This window comes from Carassius auratus, chromosome 41, assembly GCF_003368295.1.
Source record: "Carassius auratus strain Wakin chromosome 41, ASM336829v1, whole genome shotgun sequence".
NCBI classification, from domain to species: domain Eukaryota; kingdom Metazoa; phylum Chordata; class Actinopteri; order Cypriniformes; family Cyprinidae; genus Carassius; species Carassius auratus.
Genome location: NC_039283.1, coordinates 5,367,694 through 5,389,899, shown reverse-complemented (window position 1 = coordinate 5,389,899; position 22,206 = coordinate 5,367,694). Strand labels below are relative to the sequence as shown.

The window sequence follows — 22,206 nt, the reverse complement described above, 5'->3', positions numbered from 1 at the left end:
CATTTAATGTTAACATTTTTAGGTCATGGTACCATGACAGTCAGCATCTAGTTGTGTTGCTATCAGCAATAACCATAATGTTTTGACGCACACACAACAGGAAATCTAAGATCAGATAGGTCGTGTGACACTGTTGACCTCCTGGTGAAGCTGTGAGTCTTGCGTATCAGTTAAATGGTCGCAGGATTAGTCATTTCCCCACCTCGTCAAACTACACCAATCTGAAGAGGCTCTTTTGGGGTTGATGGCAGGGAGTAAAAATAGTAACGAACGCTATTTATAAGACACAGGAACAGGCACAGGAGGGAAGCAGCAGCCTTTATCAGTAGATCTGACTGATAACTTTCTTATCCGGTTTTAATTTTTGACAAGTCGCTAGATGAGATGAATTGCCTGAGCAGGAAGCCCAGGTCATATCTGCTGAACTCCTACAGTGATTTTCAGGAGACTGATGAGATTGCCAGAGAATCATATGAGGCCACCTGGTTAGACCTGCTGATGGAGACAAGACCAGAATACAAGTATGCATTTTTGTTTGCTATGTGTTGTATTTGCAGACATTAAGGCTTTAAAGGAATACTTCACCCCAAAATTAAATGTTTTTTTAAATGCTTTTATTGTTCACAAGTTATATCACAGTTACACAAGCTGTAGTGCACACGTTTTATTGACTCTTATGGTGCTTTGAAGGTCCGTGTATGTTGCGCTCGTTCATTTTTTGATTTAAAATTGAAAACAGAAAGATGTGAAAACGACACCTTTGTCTACACAGAAGTAAGCCCTGTCTAGACGCTGCTGCAGTCCGGTTTGTGTCAAGCCATTTGTTTGTCTGGTTGTTTCGTGAGAAAGAGATTAACTGTTATTGCAATAAATGCTTTAACTAGGCTATGGCAGCTAGCAGAGGACTATTTTTCTGTTGCATGGACCTGAAGAAGACGTAATGACGGCAACATTTGATCTTTGCTTGACCAATCAACGAAAAAGGGGCATTTCATTCAAGCTGTTTATCCATTTTCTACCTCTGAACATAAAAATGAAACATACTTTTATGAAAAGTACTGTCAAAACATTAATGTTGTGAAATATACTAATGTGAACCATTTTCTATTTTAATATAAAAAGTAATTTATTCTAAATTAACATTTTCAGCATTACTCCAGTCGTCAGTGCCACATGATCCTTCAGAAATCATTCTAATATGCTGACTAGATGCTCAAGAAATATTTCTTAGTTTGGAGGATTCTATGATAAATAGAATGTTAAAAAGTGCATTTTATATTATAAATGTCTCTGCTCTCACTTCTAAACAATTTCATGCATCCTTACTGAATAAAAGCATTAATTTCTTTAAATATATGTATGGAATTTACTTTTGTACTAACTTTTACAAGTCCTGCTTCACAGGATGACACTGGCTGAAAAGGACTCGATGAGAAAGGAGAGCTATGAAAGCAAGCAGGTGGTTCATTTCACAGTCAGACGCTTCCTAAACCAAACTATTCAAATGGGGAGAGATGGGGAGCCACTGCAGGAATATTGTCTACCTTACAGAAACATACTGCCAATACCAATATTTGTTCCCAGAGATGTCACACAGCCTGACATTACCCGGGAGCCCTCTCCCTCCAGAACAAAATCCACCATGGACTCTGAGACTAGTGTGAATGGAGTTTGCCTTAATAAGAGAGAGGTCTCGTCCATCACCGAACATAAGCCAATGGTAATCCAACCCAGGAGCCCAGACTTCAGAGCGTCCAGCCTCATCTCTCCACCACGAGACACACTCAGCTACCAGCGAAGAGAATGATGAGCTGATGAAAGTTGTCTGCCATCATTGACACGGATACAATGACAAGTATAGTGGGTGACCTCACTCATACTTAAATACCAAAGCCTTCAAGAGACCTACGTGCTCATAATTTGTTTTCAGCTGAGACTAGCAGGGAAATCTTATCAAAGGAAAATGCTGTGCTTCAAGTATTTATTTACAATAAATGCCAATTGGTGTGTTAACACAATAACATTATTCATTTTCTAAATGTGGCTAAAGTGTACAAATCGTTGCAAAACAAAATATACTTCGTAATGGTCTTAAACCTGAATATTCTTAAATACATTTCATTTTTTATTTTAATCTATACTTGTTTATAAAGGAGCTGTTGATCTATTTCTCAGTAGGTTTACAATGAACTGGGAAAGACATCTCTGCTGGGCAATCATCATCATCTGTTCAAAACAGCTAGTTCTTGGAAATAACTGTTTAAATAAACCCTTTCTTGACTGTAAATCTCATTTATATGCATTTATGAAATCATGGCAAACAATAAAAAAAAAAAACTTTAGTCGATCAAACTGTAATATATTCTTTCTTGTCAGAAAACATTTATTACACGTCAGTAACATCATTTGTATGTTTGTGGTACGTATTAGTAAAATGAATCATTTGTCTATTAAAGTTCATCAGTAATGCAACAAATATGAAATCATCCAATTCTTCTGCTTTCTATATGACTGGTTAAACTGAAAGAAAAGGAAAGTACAGCTGAGGAGCATTAAAAAAATCTGCCAGAAATACACATTTTCATGTTCTGGCGTGATTGTCAAAGACTCAAGGCTCAAGTGGTTTCACAAAAAAACTTGGCATCATAAATAGTAGAAAAAATAAATCATGGGGATACCTTGGATAAGCGAAGGAAAACATTATAGGCAGAAAATTCTTCTTGTTTTGTATAGAGATCTATCCTCATCAAGGTCTGCTGGAGTTAAGCGATGCCCCTTTTAGCGTCTCTTCTGCCCTTTTGTGTTTCTGCAGAGTGACCTGGAGCTGCCAGTACCTGAGATACAGCCACATCAAATTCCCATTCTTCTGCTCACCCATGTTCAGTACATCTGCACAGTGTCTGTCGTTCTTAAAAATGTCCCTGAGATCTTCCTCTAGGTTCAGCTCGGCACCCACCGGGTCCTTAGCCACCTTCAACAGCAGATTCTTCTCCATCTCTAGACGATGTGCCCGTGGCAACAGGATGCTGCAGAAAGCGTCCTGCCTCTCCACCAGCTTCACCTCCAGTTCCTTTAGCAGAGCCTGAGCCCTGAGCTGCCAGTCCTCCTCTCGCTGCAGGGCTTTCCGCAGCACCACCCCGGCCACTCCAGACTGCAGCAGGCGGTTCTTCTCCTCCACCAGATCCTGTCGTTCCTGCTGAAGCTGCTTCCGTTCCTCCATAAGCTGCTGAGAGATCAGGGCTTTCTTGTAGCCCTGCACACGCTGGCGTTCCTTCTCAAGCTCCACCTCCAGTTGCGCTGCTGTCCGCCGGTTTTCTGTCAGCGTTTCCCTGTACTTCAGCTCCAGGTCTCTGGTAATGGATGCCATGTCACTGTTGTACTTGTTCTTCACATCTTGGATCTGGCTCTGTGATTCTCGAGTCCATATCCAACCTATCCAAAAACACCCATGGATATCTTAAGTGTTAAATCACTTTGGCAAGGGAGACCAAATTTTGATTTAAGAAGAACGTGACTTTTGACAAATACGTTAAAGCAAAAATAACCCCACATGAAATGCTTTAAATCTATTACAAATTATGTAATGAAATCATGTATCAATTTATCACCTTAACATTTTGGACTATTAAAATGGTTAATGTTACCTAAAACTATTCTTTTTTTTTTAATGAATCTGAAAAAGTTCTAAAAATACTAAAACGATAAAACGAATAAATTAAATTTGTGTATATATATATATATATATATATATATATATATATATATATATATATATATATTAAGAAATAATACAATGGTATATAAATAATATTACAATAACAAAATTGTATTTTATAGATACTATAAAATACTATATAAATAAACACAACCTGCAAAACCCACATAAAATACACATAAATCAACACAAAACAAAAACAAAGAGCAACAGCGCATTGTAGTTTTAATAATTTGTAGTAGATTTAGAGCAGTTTTAGATGAGGACCTGATTATACAGCTGATTTGATTATAAAGAAGATGTTGATCTCAACATGTATAATTCAGCGAACTTGAAATAATATTATTATATGTGAATGAATTTATTATAATGATTGTTCGTGCAACCCCCGTTATAAACCCAGATTTAATTACAACCCATAAAGTATTTTATGTAGTATAATACACTCATTCAAGACATATGTGACGGTGTATGACGCTTGAGTTGTAACAATATGGAAAATTCTCACGAAATGCTGCCAGGCCGATCATGGGCACCAGCAGAGCATAATTCCATCTGCTCCCGTCATCGCCTCCAGCGGGCTCTGGTCTAATATTCCATCTAGGAGGATCGTTCAGGTTGTTCATGAAGAAACCCTAATAGAACAGTCAAAGAATGTACTTAATGAGCTGTAAGGATGAAGCTCTCTTTTCAAGCTCAGTAAAGGTGCTGATTTGTCACAGTGTGTCACTGCACACATGAAGTCATCAGTGTTCACAGCGTGTTAGTTTGCTAGAGAAATTAAGTCTAGAGAAGAACATTTCGCAAAATATTACACTAAATATTCAATATGTTTTATTTTACCGTTTTGTGATGTCTTAATTATTTAATGTATGTTTAAATAAATCTGTTATTAAACAAGTTATGACAGTCACTGAGTAAATGAATATATTTTAACAACAAATAGAAATGTTATAATTTTGAAGATAATTTAAAAACATATATATATATTTTTTTTTTTACAATTTACATGTTTGCATACATTTTTTTAAGTGCTGATTATTATATTTGAAAACAAATAGTAATGAAGTCGAAGTTGGAAATTTTTAATTATAACTGAAATTAGTTAAAGAAATAGTAATTTGTTAATTAAACCGCTGTTTAAATGTCGGTTTTGACGGCAAGGCTCGGTATGGTTTCGGTACAGCGGAAGAAAAAACTAAACATAAAATTTAAAAAAAACCATACCGAGCCGTGGTGTCAAAACCGACATGTGTGTGTACAGTTACACCCCTACTATCTCTCTATCGATCTATCTATCTATGTCAATGACGTAAGCGACCTGCAACACAACACTGCTAAAGCTGCAACCCTGCAAATGATGAATGTATTTCTCTAGAAGGTGCATTTAAACTAAAACACACTTATTTAACAACTTATAGATTATATAGATTTGTTATCATTTGACTGCTTTGTGTCTTAGCTTACCTTGAACAATCTAAAGTCTTCAGCATGAGATCCTTCCAAACAACTTGCCTTCCTTGGACTATTATGCAATTCCATTAAAAACACCCAACAGTCCGTTTATCATTCTATAGGGGAGGCGTATCTGTTTATCATTAAAATATTCATAATAAATACATCATATACAATTAGAAATAGTGTTTAAGTGAATTGTTCTTCCATATATTTATTATTAAATGGTCATACATAAACCTTTATTTACACGGACTATAGAACTGCAGTTGTTTTAAATTTTGAACACCCCTTAAATTAAAGAGGCATTTTGGTATAGTCCTGAGAGCGGCTCATTTTAGATTCTACATACTAGCACATGCGCAAGAGTTGCGCAGACTGATGGACAGAAGAGGTCGGAGATCCTTCGCATTTAAGTGAGATCTCTAAGTTGTAAGTAGTAAAAAAATAGATATTTTTTTTATAATTTTTTGAACATGCACTATAGTAATACCATGTTTTTTGACATATACGATGGTAATATGTTTTTAATATGGATTTCTACAATGGTGTCCTATTGGCATAAATGATCGTCAGTTCAAATAAGAATGTGATTTTGAAATTAAACAGGATAAAGAAAACATGGTTTACACTGTCATGTGACTTTGATACCCACTGATCATCTGCCAGTCTGCTTCACATCGGGGTCCCGTTCACACCATTTTAAAAATAATTTTTAACTTTAATTTCAACCCTTTTTCAGCTTTGACAATGAAACCCTCCACAACAGGTGTATGATAATGACTTAAGGTTGTATTGATCTTCTAATTATCCATGTTAACTCTTATTTTTCACAATATGGTTCAGTGAAAAAAATAAAATAAATCTAAACTCTAAACTTTAATTAACAAAAGTCTTTATTTAACAGCAGTCACATGTTAAACCAATGAGGACGTTTCCGATTGCATTCTATTATTCTCTTGTCTTTATCTGCTTCAGAGTGTGTTTCATTTTCATACAAAACAACAAACTCTACAGCAGGAGCATTGAGAGGTCTGTTTTCCACGATGGAGATTTGCTTTCGAATCATTGCCGTCTCCTTCCTGACCTTTTCAAAGCAGAATCCACACAGAGTATGCTTTAGTTTCATGTTGCCACACTCTGGACATGGCTCAATGTTGTGCTGGTGAAGAGAAGAAAAAAAGGATAAATTGCTATTTACTACAGCAAAGTATTGCATTGAAAGTTATTTTAATTTGTATAATGCTATAACAGTGAACCAGTGAGTTCTTACCTTGACTTACCTTGTATCAGTTTATTTGGGTTTTGTCTTCTGCAATGATTGACTTCAATGGTTCTTCTCTTTTTAGGAGCTGCCATCCAAACAATACTGTCCAAGACACTAGAGTTTTCTTAATTGTTCCTGTGATGGGACTGAGGAAGAATCTGGGGACCACTTACTGCCAACGCTGGCCCTGAAGAAAAAGTTTATGTGATGTATTAATAAAATAATTTTCAAACTGAGTTACTCAAATTATTTTTAAAAACACAGTAGCATTTCAAATATACTTCACCACAATCACTGTCCATTTATTATTTAAAAAATAAGATAAAGGGCATACATTCGACTTCAATATGATATAAATATAAAAAAATAATATTTTTAAATAATGATAAAAAAACTATAGAATACTTTTTAAATTAACATTAAAGCGAAAGCAAACTTGAATCATCATACAAACCATTAAAATAAATGCACATTTCACATATTTATAATAATATGCTGCCTATTTAGCGTAAATATGATAGATCAAGACAAAACTATGTATATTTTATCACTTTTGTTCTATTACTTCACCTAAAAAAAAAAAACACACAGCGATAAACAGCTCCAGACGCTGCAGAGTACGTCCGAGAATCTGAATTAAACCTGATAATGACATTGTATGCTGTGTTTTATTTCCCTTTAATTTAACAGCCCTAATATCCTCACGGTCACAGCTCAAAAAGACCTGCAGTGCACCAGCGCGTGGTTCTACACCCGTGTATTCTGGGATTTGTAGTACATTTATAGGGTCAGGGCAATATATGTTCAGAATAGTTAAGATTAAATAAAAAAATTATATATAAAATTAAATGTATGCATTTAGCAGATGCTTTTATCCAAAGCAATTTATTTCAGACCGTTTTTACCTAACTTGTGTTCCCTGGGAATCGAACCCCCAACCTTGTGTTACCACTTGAGCCACAGGAACATTTATAATTATATTTTTTATTATTATATGGTTTTAATTAGTGAAGGTAAAATAAAACGCGAAATGCAAAGTTATTTTAAACTCATCTTTAGGCTGAAATACCCACAATCCATTGTTACCCAAGAAACTCTTTCAGCCAATCAGATCCATTAGGTGCGTGACGTCACTTCCCCTACAGTCAGACACAGTCATGGCAGACAGAGGGTACAGTTTCTCTCTCACCACTTTCAGGTAATAAGCGTCATTATTTTGTTATATCTAATGTGTTCACCAAGATCAAACGAGTGTGTGTTTTACCGAATCGTGACACTTGAGGTTTGTGGAGAGCGTTCCGTCAATCAGGTGTTAAATCATTATCCGGTCGCTGATGCAGAGTCACTGTGTTTGTGATGTAGCGCTTCTAACATTCACGTGCATCAACGTTCATGAACAGAATAAACTAAACACATAATTAATCCCTGAGAAGCCAATTGTGCCCTCTCATGGGTGTTTAAGGGACAGACTTGACTCGGCTCGGCTCACTTTTGTCTTTGATTGAAATTTGTTGATTTTACTTTCGCTTTCAGTGAATCATGGGGAGCTGATGTTGCATGAATGTACTTGAATGAGCATATAGATTATCAGTAATGTTTTTAGTTGTTATAATAAAGTGTAACTAAACAGAACATTTTTGTGACAATGTAAAAGTACAAAAAAATAATAAGTTAACCCTTCACCTTACAATTATTAGTAGTACGTTTATTTCGAGCAAAAAATAAGAATAAAATAGGTAACAATAATACATATTAAGACACATACATAGAAAATTAGAATAGTGTATCTCTCATATACCTTACACATAATAACTACAAATATGCACACACACACAAATACTTATGCAGCATGCATACATACATACATACACACACACACACACACACACATTCCTACATACACATACAAACATTTATACACATTACAATTATGATACAAATAACTACACGCATATCTATCTATCTATCTATCTATCTATACAGTATATATATATATATATATATATATATATATATGTATGTGTATGAATATAATAATTGCTCAAAAAATACTTGAAATCACATCACCTTTTTTCTTATTTTTGTGTTTTCAGCCCTTCAGGGAAGTTGGTCCAGATTGAGTATGCTCTGGCAGCTGTAGCTGCTGGTGCTCCTTCAGTTGGAATAAAAGGTTAATTATGTTCTTTTATTCATCATGTGTGTCTTAAATTTGCATAATTTATAAAGCTTTATGGGTTTAGCCTGTGCTTATTTTGAGCTTTGTGAACTGTGTCTATATAGAAAGTCACTTTAACTTATCCTTATTTATTTTTCACAGCTTCGAATGGTGTTGTTCTGGCTACGGAAAAGAAGCAGAAATCTATACTGTATGATGAGCAAAGTGTTCACAAAGTAGAGCCCATAACCAAACACATCGGTATGGTCTACAGTGGCATGGGTCCAGACTACAGGTACGGACTTGGAGCCTACATGAATAAACGCTATATAATAATGATTCGTAATATAAAGAACGTGCAAGGCTGTCGTATATACATATATGTGTAGTTGACATTCAAAACTATAGTTTTAATATTTTAAAATATTTAATGGAACCGAGAAATGAAAATGTACTTACCCTGAGGTCATCAAAGATGTAAATGAGTTTGTTTCATCATTCTCTAAATCTTTTCCAAATGAAGAAACAAACTGATCTGCATCTTGGATGACCTTAGGCTGTGTCCATTTTCATTGAAAGAAAAAAAAAACCTAATCTTGATTTTTCACATTGTCATGCTTTTAATAGAAAGGAAGGATTGTGTGGCAAATGTAAGATTCTTAATAAGAGTTTTGTTGTAACGGGTTTTAATCATGTCTGCAGGGTTCTGTTGCGAAGGGCACGAAAGCTGGCTCAGCAGTACTATCTGGTCTATCAGGAGCCGATTCCTACAGGCCAGCTTGTTCAAAGGGTGGCTTCTGTTATGCAGGAGTACACACAATCAGGGTATGCGTGTTATATCTTCATTGATATTGTTCTGGAAGTTGCTCTACAAACAGCTGTTTTGCTAAATTAAAAAGAGTATCCATCTACCAGAGTGACAATGGCATAACTTGCAGATTTTGTTTTTTGTTTCGACACAGAGGTGTTCGGCCATTTGGTGTGTCACTCCTGATTGCTGGCTGGGATGAAGACCGTCCGTACCTTTTCCAGTCTGACCCCTCGGTATGCTATTCACTTTGGTATTATTGTATTACTGTAATCTGTAAATTTGAACTGAAACAAACCCTAAATTAGCTTTATAATGCACTGTATTAGAAAAATAAGATGGAGTTTTATCTGTTTAAGGGAGCATACTTTGCATGGAAAGCCACAGCGATGGGGAAGAACTATGTGAATGGGAAAACATTCCTTGAAAAAAGGTATAAATTGTAATAACTGAAAGCGTTAAAACCTTTTTAGCCTTCCTAAACATATATTATCTCATTTGTTTTTTCCTTTTCTAGATACAACGAGGATCTGGAACTGGAAGATGCGATTCACACTGCTATTCTGACTCTTAAGGTAATGATTTACAACCCAGCAACAGTTGCTAAAAGGTCTGTTAATTGCAGTTATGTATTTGATACCGTTATTATTTGCATACAAGATCCAAGATTAACTTATGTCCTAAGGTTAAATATTTGGTAGCTGTGAAACTGTTACATTATTAAAATAATTTTCCTATCGCAATTAAATGTCTTTATCTAGCTGGTTTTCATTTTGCATTTGTAACAAACGAGCTAGAGTCAATATCTCACTGAAACTGTAACTGTCACAAAGCATGGGGTTTTATTTACTTGCCAAAACCTTAAATTGACTTGCTGAATATTTATTTTAGGCCCTGTTTGCCTGAGATTAAAATGTCAAACATCTAATATTAACTATGACTACTTCTGTTACAGGAAAGCTTTGAAGGTCAAATGACTGAGGAAAACATTGAGGTGGGAATCTGCAATGAAGCAGGATTTAGGCGACTGACCCCAGCGGAGGTGAAAGACTATCTAGCCGCCATTGCTTAAAAAAATTATCTTTCAAAATTGTAGATTGAGCACTGATTGTCTTGTCTTTATTAGTACAACTTCATTAGTACTTATCCACGAGCATTGTAAAAGAGTGGAAATAAGTGAAAGTTGTATTGTTTATATTTTGCTGTTCTTTCTTACTTGAGGAAAAAATAAACAAGTCTTTAGAAAGCCTGTTGACTGTTTCCATTTGTTCTGTTGTGCAGTGTTTAAGATTTGAGAAAACTGCGTAAAAGATAACAGAGGATACTTATATCATTACTTTAATTTGAAAAGGCAGTTAGAAAATATTTATGGCATTCAATATCTCTTTCTGCATTTGAGTCCCAAAACAAGCTCTCGAGGGGGTTTGGCTTGCGTCAGCCAATCAGAATCTTGAGAGCCGCGTCACTCACGGCGCGCCAAAAATGAGCCGGTTCTCCTTTCCCCCATTATTCCTACGCAAAATCGATTTACTCCTCTATGGATAAAAGCCTCAATGTTTATGTAAGTGAAAGGTCCAGCAACGTATATTCTTAGTTAAATTATATTATTCTGAATACCTTATTTATATTTGAAAAAATACTTTTTTTAGGGGGTCCATTCGCTTAAACGGCCCTAGTTTCCGTCTCGCCAGGACATTCGTATTATGCGTTGTGTCGTGTGAAAGTGACGTTTGTGGCGCCAGAAATCAAGGAGGAGCGGAGTGCGTTTACAAAGCGATGTGTTCTCGTACAAAGTATTTGACATATTAAAATCTTGGCGAAAACTTTTTGAAGTGAGTTTGACAGCGAATGATCTGAAGCTCTTATAAGGCTCGTAAGAGATGGTGATGTTACGCAGTAACGGTGATTTGGACTGCAGCTCAGAGTTTCTCTCTCTGAACCCGCCTCAGCGAAAGTCCGCGCGGCTGAAAAAGGCCCCTGATGACAGTTTAACAAGCGCCGAGGACAGTCCAGCTAATGTGAGTCAAGACCTTTTCTTTACAACTACTGATGTGTTAGTATTTATTTTGTTTACATAACGTTACAGTGAAACATTCCCTTTAACAAAACAAAGTTGGCGGTTAAAAGCGCGAGATGCTCGAGTGAACTGCATGAGCGCGCGACATGTTAACAAAACAAAAATACGTTGATGTGAAGTGTTACGTCGGATACACATACAGCGGTAATAATTTACATTGAGCATCTCAGCGGGATTTTATGTTTCAATAATGCGATGTGCATTTCAGTAGATGGGTAACGTTAGTTGGCAAGTCAAAAATAAAAATGTAATATTTAACTTACACACTTAAACATTTTAGTCAACTGCAAATAGTTATGTGGTTTGACACTTTTGAAAATTACAAATAATCATCATATAATGTGAAGTCCGATGAATTGTTGTTTGAAATGGTTTTATATAGAGTATAGCATGTCAGACACTACTATGATGTATGCCTATGATAATTTTTTAGGGATTTTTGACTGTAAAGGAGGAAAACAGCATGAGTAGCAGAGCTCAAAGAGGGAAAAAAATCACCTTTGCTGATATGAATGGACAAACAAGCAAATCTCCTCCAAAAGACGAGAAAAGTGGGATGCATTTAAGGTGGGAATTTCATGGTCTAATCTTCTATTTAATAATCTGTAATGTTGTGTTAACTACATATCTTATTTGTTATGTGTATTCCTTTTATATATGCATTCATAGAAAATCTCCAAGATTTCAGGCTGAGGTGGAGAGGTCAGCAGATGAGCACACAGGTGGGAACGTCAAAAGTATTTTATAAACTTTAAGACAGCAGTATTGTTGATTTTCAGCTTATAAAAAATAAAAATAAAATCTTTCTTCAGATGAGATGGAATCAACTCCAACTTCTAGAAACCTCCATGCTGGGATTCAAAGGCATGAGGAAGACAGTGTCGTGAGACGTAGCTCCAGAATCACACGATATAAGCTTGATGCTAGGAACCAGTCGGTCCTCTACAACAGGCTCATTACAAAGTATGCACCTATATAGAAAACATACCGTTGTATTTCTGTTGACTAATTTATGTCAGATTTTTTGATCTTCCATTTTTGATGAGTTAAATATACCTTTGTTTTCAAACTTGAATGTGCAGCTGGCATTGTGTGTGGCTATTTCCATTGCTCTTGACATTCAGTGGCTGTTTTTGTCTATTTTAGCACTGCAGAGGCTGTACTTCAGAAGATGGATGACATGCAGAAGATGCGTCGGAGATTGAGGAGCAGAGACAGTGAGGAGGAGGTGCGTCATTGACTCCTCCAGCACTGCTGTGATCAGTCAGAACTTCACTCAGCTGTATTTGTGTTTTGTTTTAGAATTTGAGAATTTACTCTGGGACAAAGAGGAAGAGGATCACAAAATCTTCAGTAAGAGGACAAGAAGAGAGTTCAGATAACCAGGAGAATGGTAATGATTGTGAATTAGGAACTACTTAATTCTGAACCAGTGTTTCCTGCACCTTTATCTAACAGTGGTCCTGTGTCACTGTTGAATTACAGACCCAAAACAAAAACATTTCTATTAGCCCCAGATGTATTTGGAAACTTAAACCAACCTGTATTTATTTTTCAGAATACAGTGATCAAGAGGAGGAGGAGGATGGAGAAGGTGAGGAAGAAAATGATGTGGGAGATGATGAGGATGAAGACGAAGAAGACAATGGAAAGCGCTATGAGTTTCGACAAAGAAAAGCTGTTGTGCGTTACCAGGCGCCTCTTGATGGTTGGTCTTATGGTCAATTAAACAGAACATGCATTTAAATGTACTAGGATCATCTATTTCTATGTCTCATGCTTTGTTTCCATATTCATTGTTGTATATATTTTTTTAATTACAGAGCCAAAAAAGCAGAGCATATTTTTTAAGCGTCACTCCACCCCAATAAGACGAAGATACACATTTAGTTCCTCAAGTCCCAGGAGTTTGTACAACAACAGGAGGGGCACCAGGTCAGTACTAGTCATCTGTCTTTCTCCAAATTCTTTTTTGTCATAATTTAATCCAATTGTCAAGAAAGAGAAAACTCTTGGATAATTGATAATTTGGATAGTTTTGAGTTTTGACTTGAAAATGGATCTGTACAAGACACACAATGCAGTGGTCAAATACATTGTGTTAATAGACCGGCAAATAAAAAGTAGTTCAGATGGGAACCCCTTTATCACCCAACATCCCAGCCTGATTAGTCCAAAAAGCACATTTCTACTTTACACTGTAGTGTCTGTTTTATAATCTCAGAGGCACTCTTGTGTTTCCACTCATTTGTGTGTGTTTCTTGTGCTGTAGTTGTAGCAGGAGTGAGGGTGATGGGTAAGACCAAGCTTTCTTGCAGCACATCTGCATGTGGATGATTCAGGAATTTTTAAAGAGAAGAAAACGCAACAATCTACGATGTGTCACACTTACATAATTATAACACAAATGTTTTAGGCGCATTTAAATTCATGTTTTGTAAAGAGGTATGGGATAAAAGAGGTGGTGGTGGCATATTTTATGAAAGTTTAAACTTTTTATTGATGCTATAAATGTTTTTTAAAAGTTTAGAAAAAGTATTTTTGTACTTTTGCCTTTGTCATCTCAGGAGAAGACATGCCATCCACAGTAGTGACTCCACCTCATCCTCTTCTTCTGATGAAGAGAAATTTGAGAGGCGGAGAAGTAAGAGTCGTAGCAGGTCAATAAACAGGTAAAATCTTTTTTTGTTTACAGATGCTATGCTTTCAAAAGAACCTTGGGTACAAAGTCTTGCAGAGTAAACATGACAAATCAAATAACTCTGAAATACAGCACCTGTAGTTGGTTTTGTGTTTGCAATAAAGAATCATATCTGTAACAAAAATCTAAATGCATTTCCCTTTGTAGATGCCTCCCTATGAATTTACGAAAAGAAGATTTGTTGGGAATTCACAAGGACAGGATTAAAATTGGAGCAAGTCTTGCAGATGTTGATCCAATGCAAATTGACCAAACAGTATGTATTTGCCATTCGACTTGAACTTAAAAAAGTTGTAGAGACCTGTGGTTGACTTGTTGGGTTTCCATGTGCAGGTGCGTTTTGACAGCATTGGAGGTTTAGGAAAACACATCTCTGCACTGAAGGAGATGGTTGTATTTCCTTTACTCTACCCTGAAGTCTTTGAGAAGTTTAAGATTCAGCCTCCGAGGTATGAAAAGCGATATTGATAAATATTTGTTAAAATGCACAGTTGGATGATTAACAATCGGTTTGCAAAAATGAGAGGTAATGCTGAATATCAGCTTTTGCAGAATGTATGTTGATTAAATGCTATGTGTTTCCAGAGGATGTCTGTTCTATGGCCCTCCTGGCACAGGAAAGACTTTGGTAGCTCGAGCCCTGGCAAACGAGTGCAGTCAAGGTGAGAGGAAGGTGGCGTTCTTCATGAGAAAAGGAGCTGATTGCCTCAGCAAATGGGTGGGCGAGTCTGAGAGACAGCTCCGCCTCCTGTTTGACCAGGTTGCCCACATTTAAACTAAAATTAAATTTCATTTAGAAATAGTCATTCTTGAATGCCTAATTTTTTCTACGTCCTTTATTTTGAAGGCGTACCAGATGCGTCCATCAATTATTTTCTTTGATGAAATTGATGGTATCGCACCTGTTCGGTCCAGCCGGCAAGACCAGATACACAGGTATGTTAGTCTGTTTTTCTGCAATTTTTATGTTTATCTTTTCTTGCTTACATGCTATGAAACTTGTGTTCTATTGCTTGTTGTTTATGTTGTCTGAAGCTCCATCGTGTCCACTCTCCTGGCTCTCATGGATGGGCTAGACAGCCGTGGGGAAGTCATTGTTATTGGAGCCACTAACCGTCTGGACTCCATCGATCCTGCGCTCAGACGGCCTGGACGATTTGACAGAGAGTTTCTCTTCGGCCTACCAGACAGAGAGGTGGGAGTTTCAAGCTCTGTTGTGGAATGCATAATACACTGTTTATTTTCGACTGCAGTTTTTGTTTTGTTTTATAGTAATGTACAAGACGTTGTTGCTGATTTTTAGGCTCGCAAAGATATTTTGAAGATTCATACCAAGCAATGGGACCCACAGCTGTCTGATGTGTTTCGTGAAGAGTTGGCTGACAAGTGTGTTGGTAAGAGCTTTTCCTGTTCCACTATGTGAAATGACTTGAGTGCATCTCACGTAACAGCATCTCATCCTGTCCTGCACTATCATTCTTTATTGTATACCAATAGTCAAAATTCTCTCTGTGCTTCCAGGTTATTGTGGCGCAGACATCAAAGCTGTATGTTCAGAAGCAGCTCTGTGCGCCTTGCGTAGACGCTATCCCCAGATATATGCTTCCTCCCAGAAGCTCCTGCTGGATGTGGAGTCCATCAACGTGAGTGGCCGGGACTTTCTCTCGGCCATGAGGAAGATAGTTCCAGCTTCACAGAGGGCAGTGGCCTCTCCAGCTAAAGCGTTCACACCTGTTATTGAACCCCTGCTAAGCTCTGCCCTCAATAACGCCATGGAGATGCTGCAAAGACTGTTTCCTCATGTAGAGCAGGGCCTCAAGAAGAAAAGAGATGCTGGTAAAGACTGTTTTTATCACTCTTTCCCCCTAGCAGTGAGCTAAAACACTCAACATGCATGCATAACACTGTAGCAGCCAAACTCTTAAGACCTTACAGTGTTTCCCACAGCCTTACACTCTAATTGTTGTGTCACTCCCCTGTCCCCATATACAGTATATGTATATGCAAATTCATTTTCTGCCAGCAGGAGGCACTTTAAGAGCAGGAGAGGTAGAGGTTTTATTTGTGGCCCGCCACAAATAAATCAATGTTTGGGAAACCCGGTCTTAATATCATGTCAGTGTGCTTTGCATGGAACGACAACATTCATGTTTATTTATTTAGTTTGTATTTTGAAGTTCATAATCAATGCAAGTTAATATTTTCTATTTTAGAGGGTGTGTTTGGTATTTTGGATGATCTACTACAGAGTGAAGATGAGGGGTCTTCCGTGAGCATTACTAATAAAGGCCAGAAGAACACTGGACCGGCTGCAAGTGCTCTTCATCTGAACAGGTTAGAAATGCGATTAAATATAGCGTTTCAGCGTCAGTTCAGGCAGGCCACGTAGTCAAGCTCTGCTGTCAGCTGATACCCAGATCTAACAGCTGATCTGATCGCTAAAGCACTCAATTGGTCTGTTCAAACAGGGCGCCCTATTTAAGTGCATTTTCAGTATGATGCTTGGCTGCTTCCACTGCATTGCTTGCAACCCACCTCCTCCCCGATCGCCTCCTTAACTTTGTTAACTTAATCAATGTCATACTGTTTTCATTGATGCATGCTCTGTTCTCAATGAGGGAATTTTATTTGCTGCTCTCCCAGTTTTAATGGAATTGTCCCCAGAAGCTGCTGCTGTTACCTGACTAGCTTTCATGGAGCTCATGAAATGTATGGGTAACTTAGAACAGAGCCATACCGCCAAATGTAACTTTAACAATCATGCAAATAAAAGCTATACAATATTTTGACTAAAGAATTGTCTATGGTATTTTTGACTCAAGTGGTCCTGACTGAACTGACTTCTGTGCTGACTTGGTGCACATGGGGAAGCACAAGCAATATTTTGCACAAGCAATAATGTTCTGTTATCCATTTTAAGGGTTAGACATGAGTCTCATCTACACAATTTCTCTTTTCTTGACTGAACTGTTAATTTGTGGTACAATTCACTGTGTACAGATATGAGTTCACAGGAAGCCTTGATATGAGAGAAAAGATATCATCACAAAGTTTTGTGTAATCAAAGGTTTTAAGACAGGATGTAATTTTTTTTTTAATGCTTTTCATCAGATCCAGTTTATCATCAACAAAAGTTGTTCTTAGTCATGCCTATACATGTGTAAGAAAATAACCACATAAATTGGGACATTTTTTAAAAGTTATTATTGTAATAATAACAATAATATTATTGAGATTAATAATGGAGAGTTCAAAATGTTCATATATTTGTAGTTGTCTTGACTTGCCTGCCATCTCTGTGCTCTGCTACATTGCTTTCATTACATGAATTGCAGGAGTGCCCTGCAGCAGCCTACCTCATTCAGACCCAGACTGCTGCTCTGTGGGACATCAGGCTCTGGTCAGACCTCACACTTGGCTCCTGCTATTCTTCATGCCCTAGAGAAATTCACTGTTTACACCCTCGATGTTGCTGTTTTGTATGGGGTCAGTTCAGCCACCCCAGAGGAGGCCTGTGCACAGGTGAACATGCTGAATTTATACTAGAGTCAATTTATACTAGATACAAAGATGACATTTTTTAATCAAATGACTATCAATCTATATTGTACATCAGGTTTTCTGTGAAGCAAGGAGAACCACCCCGAGCATTCTGTATGTTCCACACATCCAGCGCTGGTGGGACACAGTGAGCTCAACTTTAAAGGCCACATTCATCAGTCTCTTGCAGGACATCCCTTCATTCTGCCCATGCCTCCTCCTCGCCACATGCAGCTTTCCTCACCACACGCTCTATCCTGAGGTACCACATGTGCTGTATAAGCATTACTGGGGCTTGTTTGGCTTCAAGAGTAAATGAAATGGCCTTTTTGATGCAATTTTTCTACTGTAATGTTATTGTATGACAATATTTATTTTTTGATTGTTTACCTGTTTAAAGGTGCAGGACCTTTTCCATGTTGAGTATGGCGAGGTGTTCAATGTTCCACTTCCATCTCGGGAGGAGAGGCTCAGATTCTTTGAGGACCTTATTTTAAATCAAGCTGCTAAACCACTAGCATCTAAGAGAGAAGCGGGTGAGTTTTCTTGTTTGTTTTCTTTCTCTCTGTAATGTTTTACACATTGTTAGCATTTGCATGCAAACCTGTGATAACTCCTGCTTTCTTCTCCTTAGTCCTCCAGGCTCTGAAGGTGTTACCGGTGGCCCCTCCACCGCCTCCCCGCCAGCTCTCTGAGCAGGAACAGCAGAAACTAGAAGAGCAGGAAGAGGATACGCTCAGGGAACTCCGCCTCTTCCTGCGGGATGTCACCAACCGATTGGCTCAGGACAAACGCTTCAAGGCCTTTACAAAGCCTGTGGACACAGAGGAGGTAAGACTAAGATTTTAGTCCCGCAGCCCCTGTATCAACTCTCTCCAGCTGTTGATATTTGTGAACCAGTGCCATTTTTGATGCAGGTTCCCGATTACACTACAGTCATCAAACAGCCTATGGACCTGTCCACAGTTCTCTCCAAAATTGATCTGCACAAGTATCAAACTGTGGCAGCTTACCTGCAGGATGTGGATCTGATCTGGCAGAATGCTCTTGAGTACAACCCAGACAGAGACCCCTCAGGTAGGCTGAGAATTTTAACCATGAAAAACAAAACCGTTATATAGCTGCTCAATTTTATATGTGGTAATAACTTTATACAATAGCTGAATAAACGAGTTAATATTGTGTTAATTTGAGAATTTGCTCAATTTGAGAAATGAAAAGCTTCTAATAAAGCCACAGCTGAGCTGTTGTGCATCTCCAAGCAACACACAACTGTGTTTTTGTTACTGAGTGAATCCATGATTTTTAACAACTCAAGCCAATTATCAGGGTTCGTGGAAAAACCTGCAAAAGTCATGGAATTTTAAAAAGGCAATTTCCAGGCCTGGAAATACTAGTAAACCCAGAAAGTTTTGAAAGTCTTGGAAATTTACTTCACAAATATCTGTGAAACAGATTATATTTTTAATCCGGTATTGCACGTCGCATAGTTTTACTCATTCCCACAGGTTTTGCATTTAAAATGCGGGAAATTCCCACAAACATTTAATATAGCATGTAAATTAGATGGAAATAAATCCAAATAGAATATCAGATCAAATTAGTCATATGAATGCCGCATGAGTGATTCAGCGGTACCTTGTTTTCTCTCTTTCACGCTTCCAACATGGCGTTACATCAGTGCATCTTGCCTGCGCTACAATTAGAGCTGCTTCATGAGACAGCATTTTGTTACAGTTGACAGAATTGTCACTTGCCTGAATGGGGCATTGTTGCATCATCACAAAACTATCACATTTTTTAAATTTGTTTAAAAAAAACCATTGTTTTAAACCATTTGGTAGTCACAGACTCCACTACGGTTTTCTGTGTGCTTGCAGTCACATCCAAAGCATTAAAAAATGCCCGTCCTGGTGAGTATCCTCATAAACACTTGGTTTTGTCTTAATTGAATGTAAGTTGCAGTTGCTGAGAAAAAAAAATGGTTGTGTATCAGTATATTGGATCCACGCAGTCGGTCTTAAAGGGACAGCGCCCTAATAAAGCTGTGCCTTCTGTCATTAATGTTAATTTAACAACAAAAAGACAAATTAATATAAAAAATTATTTAATCACAAAAAAAATCAATCACTGCTTTTGACTAAACTTTTGTAACTTTGCAAGTTTGTTTTGCATAATTACATAACATTTGTGGGATTTCCGTGGCATGCAAAATCAATGATGTTTGTGCTTTTAATAGATCGGCTCATCAGACACCGTGCCTGTGCTCTTAAGGACACCGTGCATGCCATAATCAGAGATGAATTAGATGAGGACTTTGAGAAGATCTGCGCTGAGATCAAGGAGTCTCGCATCAAACGAGGTTTCACTGATGCTACTTTAGATCATATGTGGATTTCTAGTGAGACTGTGGTCATCACTCACATTTATAATATTTTATTTTCAGGCTCCACCTCATCACGGTTCACTCCTGCCTACTACCATGTGCTGCCAAAGGTGTCCGCTACAGTGGAGCAGAAGACTGGTGATCCAGCACCCAGTAAAGATGCTACACTTGTGCCAGCACAAGCAGTGATCTCACCATATCAAACAGGAATTAATTCAGGTGATACTGTACTGACATCAGTGCTATAGAGCCTCTCAAAACTGCCTTGCATATGAGGTAGGATTTGAGGTTTTAGCATCTATAGTATCTTGATACCATTGTAAAATTATTATTATTATTTATTTATTTTCATTTTGGGACACATTTGCCGGTTACATGCCTTTTTTTATTTAATGCTAATATTTTATTTTATTTATTTATATTTTATTACTTAATAATAATAATTTTTTTTTTTTAAAGTTAAATATTAATGTAGCCTTTAAAAGTATGTCCTAATAAAAAAATTGCCAATTCAATTAAAGAGACTGAGTGGTTTTGTTTTTCTTGTCACTATTGTTTGATTTATATGAACAAATTTTTTGCATTGACTTTCATCAATTATTTTACCAGTACTTTTGACTAAGTCAGATTGGTAGGCTTTCTTCCATGCAGACTGTGAATGAAATGTTTTGTCTGTCCACAGCTTCACAGATGAAAAAAAAGAGGAAAAACCGATGGAGAAATGGAGTCATCCGCAGAAAGAAATCTTGCTCACATTTGAACTCAAAAGATAACCCTAACACAACAGAATCAGGGGACGAAGAAGAGGATGAAGAGGAAGATGGAAAACTGGCTGAGAGTGAAGATCCAGAGAAGATGAAAGATGTTGAATGTGAGTCAATGGAGACTGATTGCTGTGCTCGTACAGAGGAACCCTCAGAATCCACGGCTGTAGCACAGAATAACAACATCCTTAATGAAGGACAAGAACATGACAACACTGCCTCTGCAGTAGACGAAGTCATGAGTGTTGAGACCAACCAGAATAATGCCATAAATGGCCAAAATGGTGTCCAAGAATCAGAGAGCACTGAACCTAAGAGGACGGAGCCAAGTGCAGAGGACATCCCAGGAACAGGTTAGCAAATCACAAAAAAATATTTAGCATTTGTTTTATAAAAGTTGTGGTGTTTGTATGAACATGAAGCAGTACTTGAGTTTGCATGGAATTTTCAGAGTTGAGACTGAGGCGGATGACGAGAGGTTTTAAGATGCAGGCCGAACAGCAGAGTCTCATCAGTTTGGATGCTGCCATGAAGATCCTTGAGCAGAAGAACATGCCTCTTATCGTGGACCACAACAAACTGAAAGTAAGTCAGATATATAATATCAATAACAGATAGTGGGAAAACTGAAGAAGCAAGTATGCATGTTAACATGACTTCTACATTGAAAAGGTGTTTTCAATCACTGTTTTCATTATTAATTCAGGAACTTCTACAGACAGTTTTGGACATGACAGAGGGATATGAGGTCAATCAACTGGAGAAACTGTATGCTCTGCTGTGCCAGAGCATTTATAGACACAGGAAAGATTACGACAAAACTGCACTTATACAGGTACATTTAGATGATGCAAGAATATGTCCTGCTGCCTTATTAACTCAATATTCTGCTGATTGTACAGTACTTTAAACCTAGGTGTGATTTATTTCATATTTAAAAGGCTTACTGACTTTATTTGTCTACATAACATGTATTTTCTTTTATTTTCCAGGAGATGTCAAAAGAAGTTGAAGAGTTTTCCTAGTTCTTTTTAATAAACTATACTATATATTTCTTATAACTGGTCTATAAATTATATTTCGCTAATTCTTTAGTCATGTCTTTTAGTGTTGTGCATATTAAAGCCTTAATCACAATTATCAATGTCTTTGTTTTTTTTTATACCAAGCATATAGTTTGGTAATGGTAAAAATATCTGATCTATTCATTGACTTAAGTACTGCAAATAGTTGTGTACTGTAATCACTTGTGATTTCTACTCTTCTGTGTCAGATAATATCTAAATCAAGCTAGTAGAAAAGATGGGGAAAATTCCACTTGAGTGTAAGAAGCGATGC

At 37.3% G+C, this 22,206-nt stretch overlaps 4 protein-coding genes across 5 annotated transcripts; 3 read left to right on the top strand and 1 right to left on the bottom strand.

Moving 5' to 3' along the window:
* Positions 1 to 175: 175 nt before the first annotated feature.
* On the top strand, positions 176 to 2,337 carry LOC113059898 (telethonin-like). Its single transcript, XM_026228561.1, has 2 exons — positions 176 to 521; positions 1,405 to 2,337. The coding sequence occupies exons 1-2, from the start codon at positions 385 to 387 to the stop codon at positions 1,805 to 1,807; spliced, it is 540 nt and encodes a 179-aa protein (XP_026084346.1). The 5' UTR covers positions 176 to 384; the 3' UTR covers positions 1,808 to 2,337.
* Positions 2,338 to 2,353: 16 nt separating this feature from the next.
* On the bottom strand, positions 2,354 to 5,261 carry LOC113059895 (coiled-coil domain-containing protein 127-like). The gene is made up of 3 exons (XM_026228558.1): positions 5,183 to 5,261; positions 4,224 to 4,350; positions 2,354 to 3,432 (listed from the first exon to the last, which is right to left on the bottom strand). The coding sequence occupies exons 1-3, from the start codon at positions 5,255 to 5,257 to the stop codon at positions 2,747 to 2,749; spliced, it is 888 nt and encodes a 295-aa protein (XP_026084343.1). The 5' UTR covers positions 5,258 to 5,261; the 3' UTR covers positions 2,354 to 2,746.
* A 2,284-nt stretch (positions 5,262 to 7,545) lies between these two features.
* Positions 7,546 to 10,649, top strand: LOC113059894 (proteasome subunit alpha type-2-like). Its single transcript, XM_026228557.1, has 8 exons — positions 7,546 to 7,635; positions 8,531 to 8,607; positions 8,755 to 8,887; positions 9,295 to 9,417; positions 9,555 to 9,636; positions 9,760 to 9,833; positions 9,918 to 9,975; positions 10,356 to 10,649. Exons 1-8 carry the CDS (start codon positions 7,595 to 7,597, stop codon positions 10,470 to 10,472), a joined length of 705 nt encoding a protein of 234 aa, XP_026084342.1. The 5' UTR covers positions 7,546 to 7,594; the 3' UTR covers positions 10,473 to 10,649.
* Positions 10,650 to 11,110: 461 nt separating this feature from the next.
* LOC113059893 (ATPase family AAA domain-containing protein 2-like) lies at positions 11,111 to 22,008 on the top strand. Of its 2 annotated transcripts, XM_026228555.1 has the most exons (29): positions 11,111 to 11,418; positions 11,911 to 12,044; positions 12,147 to 12,199; positions 12,290 to 12,440; positions 12,624 to 12,705; positions 12,780 to 12,870; positions 13,036 to 13,185; positions 13,301 to 13,412; positions 13,750 to 13,773; positions 14,045 to 14,149; positions 14,326 to 14,434; positions 14,512 to 14,627; positions 14,764 to 14,938; positions 15,026 to 15,114; positions 15,214 to 15,373; positions 15,482 to 15,572; positions 15,700 to 16,014; positions 16,392 to 16,512; positions 17,514 to 17,700; positions 17,795 to 17,980; positions 18,119 to 18,254; positions 18,353 to 18,549; positions 18,636 to 18,795; positions 19,958 to 20,080; positions 20,165 to 20,323; positions 20,787 to 21,221; positions 21,320 to 21,453; positions 21,575 to 21,703; positions 21,861 to 22,008. In XM_026228555.1, exons 1-29 carry the CDS (start codon positions 11,281 to 11,283, stop codon positions 21,891 to 21,893), a joined length of 4,095 nt encoding a protein of 1,364 aa, XP_026084340.1. In that variant the 5' UTR covers positions 11,111 to 11,280; the 3' UTR covers positions 21,894 to 22,008. The 2 variants fall into 2 exon arrangements, with proteins under 2 accessions (XP_026084340.1, XP_026084341.1); XM_026228556.1 differs by lacking the exon at positions 13,750 to 13,773.
* The last annotated feature ends 198 nt before the right edge of the window (positions 22,009 to 22,206 follow it).

Excerpts from the sequence above, each read along its gene's own strand:
- LOC113059894 (XM_026228557.1), top strand. The coding sequence starts at position 7,595 with ATGGCAGACAGAGGGTACAGTTTCTCTCTCACCACTTTCAG. Across the intron at positions 8,608-8,754 it reads TCCTTCAGTTGGAATAAAAG|CTTCGAATGGTGTTGTTCTG; the intron begins GTTAATTATGTT and ends TATTTTTCACAG. Across the intron at positions 8,888-9,294 it reads GGCATGGGTCCAGACTACAG|GGTTCTGTTGCGAAGGGCAC; the intron begins GTACGGACTTGG and ends TCATGTCTGCAG.
- LOC113059895 (XM_026228558.1), bottom strand. The coding sequence starts at position 5,257 with ATGGAATTGCATAATAGTCCAAGGAAGGCAAGTTGTTTGGAAGGATCT. Across the intron at positions 4,351-5,182 it reads AAGACTTTAGATTGTTCAAG|GGTTTCTTCATGAACAACCT; the intron begins GTAAGCTAAGAC and ends CTGTTCTATTAG. Across the intron at positions 3,433-4,223 it reads GATCGGCCTGGCAGCATTTC|GTTGGATATGGACTCGAGAA; the intron begins GTGAGAATTTTC and ends GTTTTTGGATAG.
- LOC113059898 (XM_026228561.1), top strand. The coding sequence starts at position 385 with ATGAATTGCCTGAGCAGGAAGCCCAGGTCATATCTGCTGAACTCCTAC. Across the intron at positions 522-1,404 it reads GAGACAAGACCAGAATACAA|GATGACACTGGCTGAAAAGG; the intron begins GTATGCATTTTT and ends CCTGCTTCACAG.
- LOC113059893 (XM_026228555.1), top strand. The coding sequence starts at position 11,281 with ATGGTGATGTTACGCAGTAACGGTGATTTGGACTGCAGCTCAGAGTTT. Across the intron at positions 18,796-19,957 it reads CCCAGACAGAGACCCCTCAG|ATCGGCTCATCAGACACCGT; the intron begins GTAGGCTGAGAA and ends TGCTTTTAATAG. Across the intron at positions 21,454-21,574 it reads TGGACCACAACAAACTGAAA|GAACTTCTACAGACAGTTTT; the intron begins GTAAGTCAGATA and ends TTATTAATTCAG.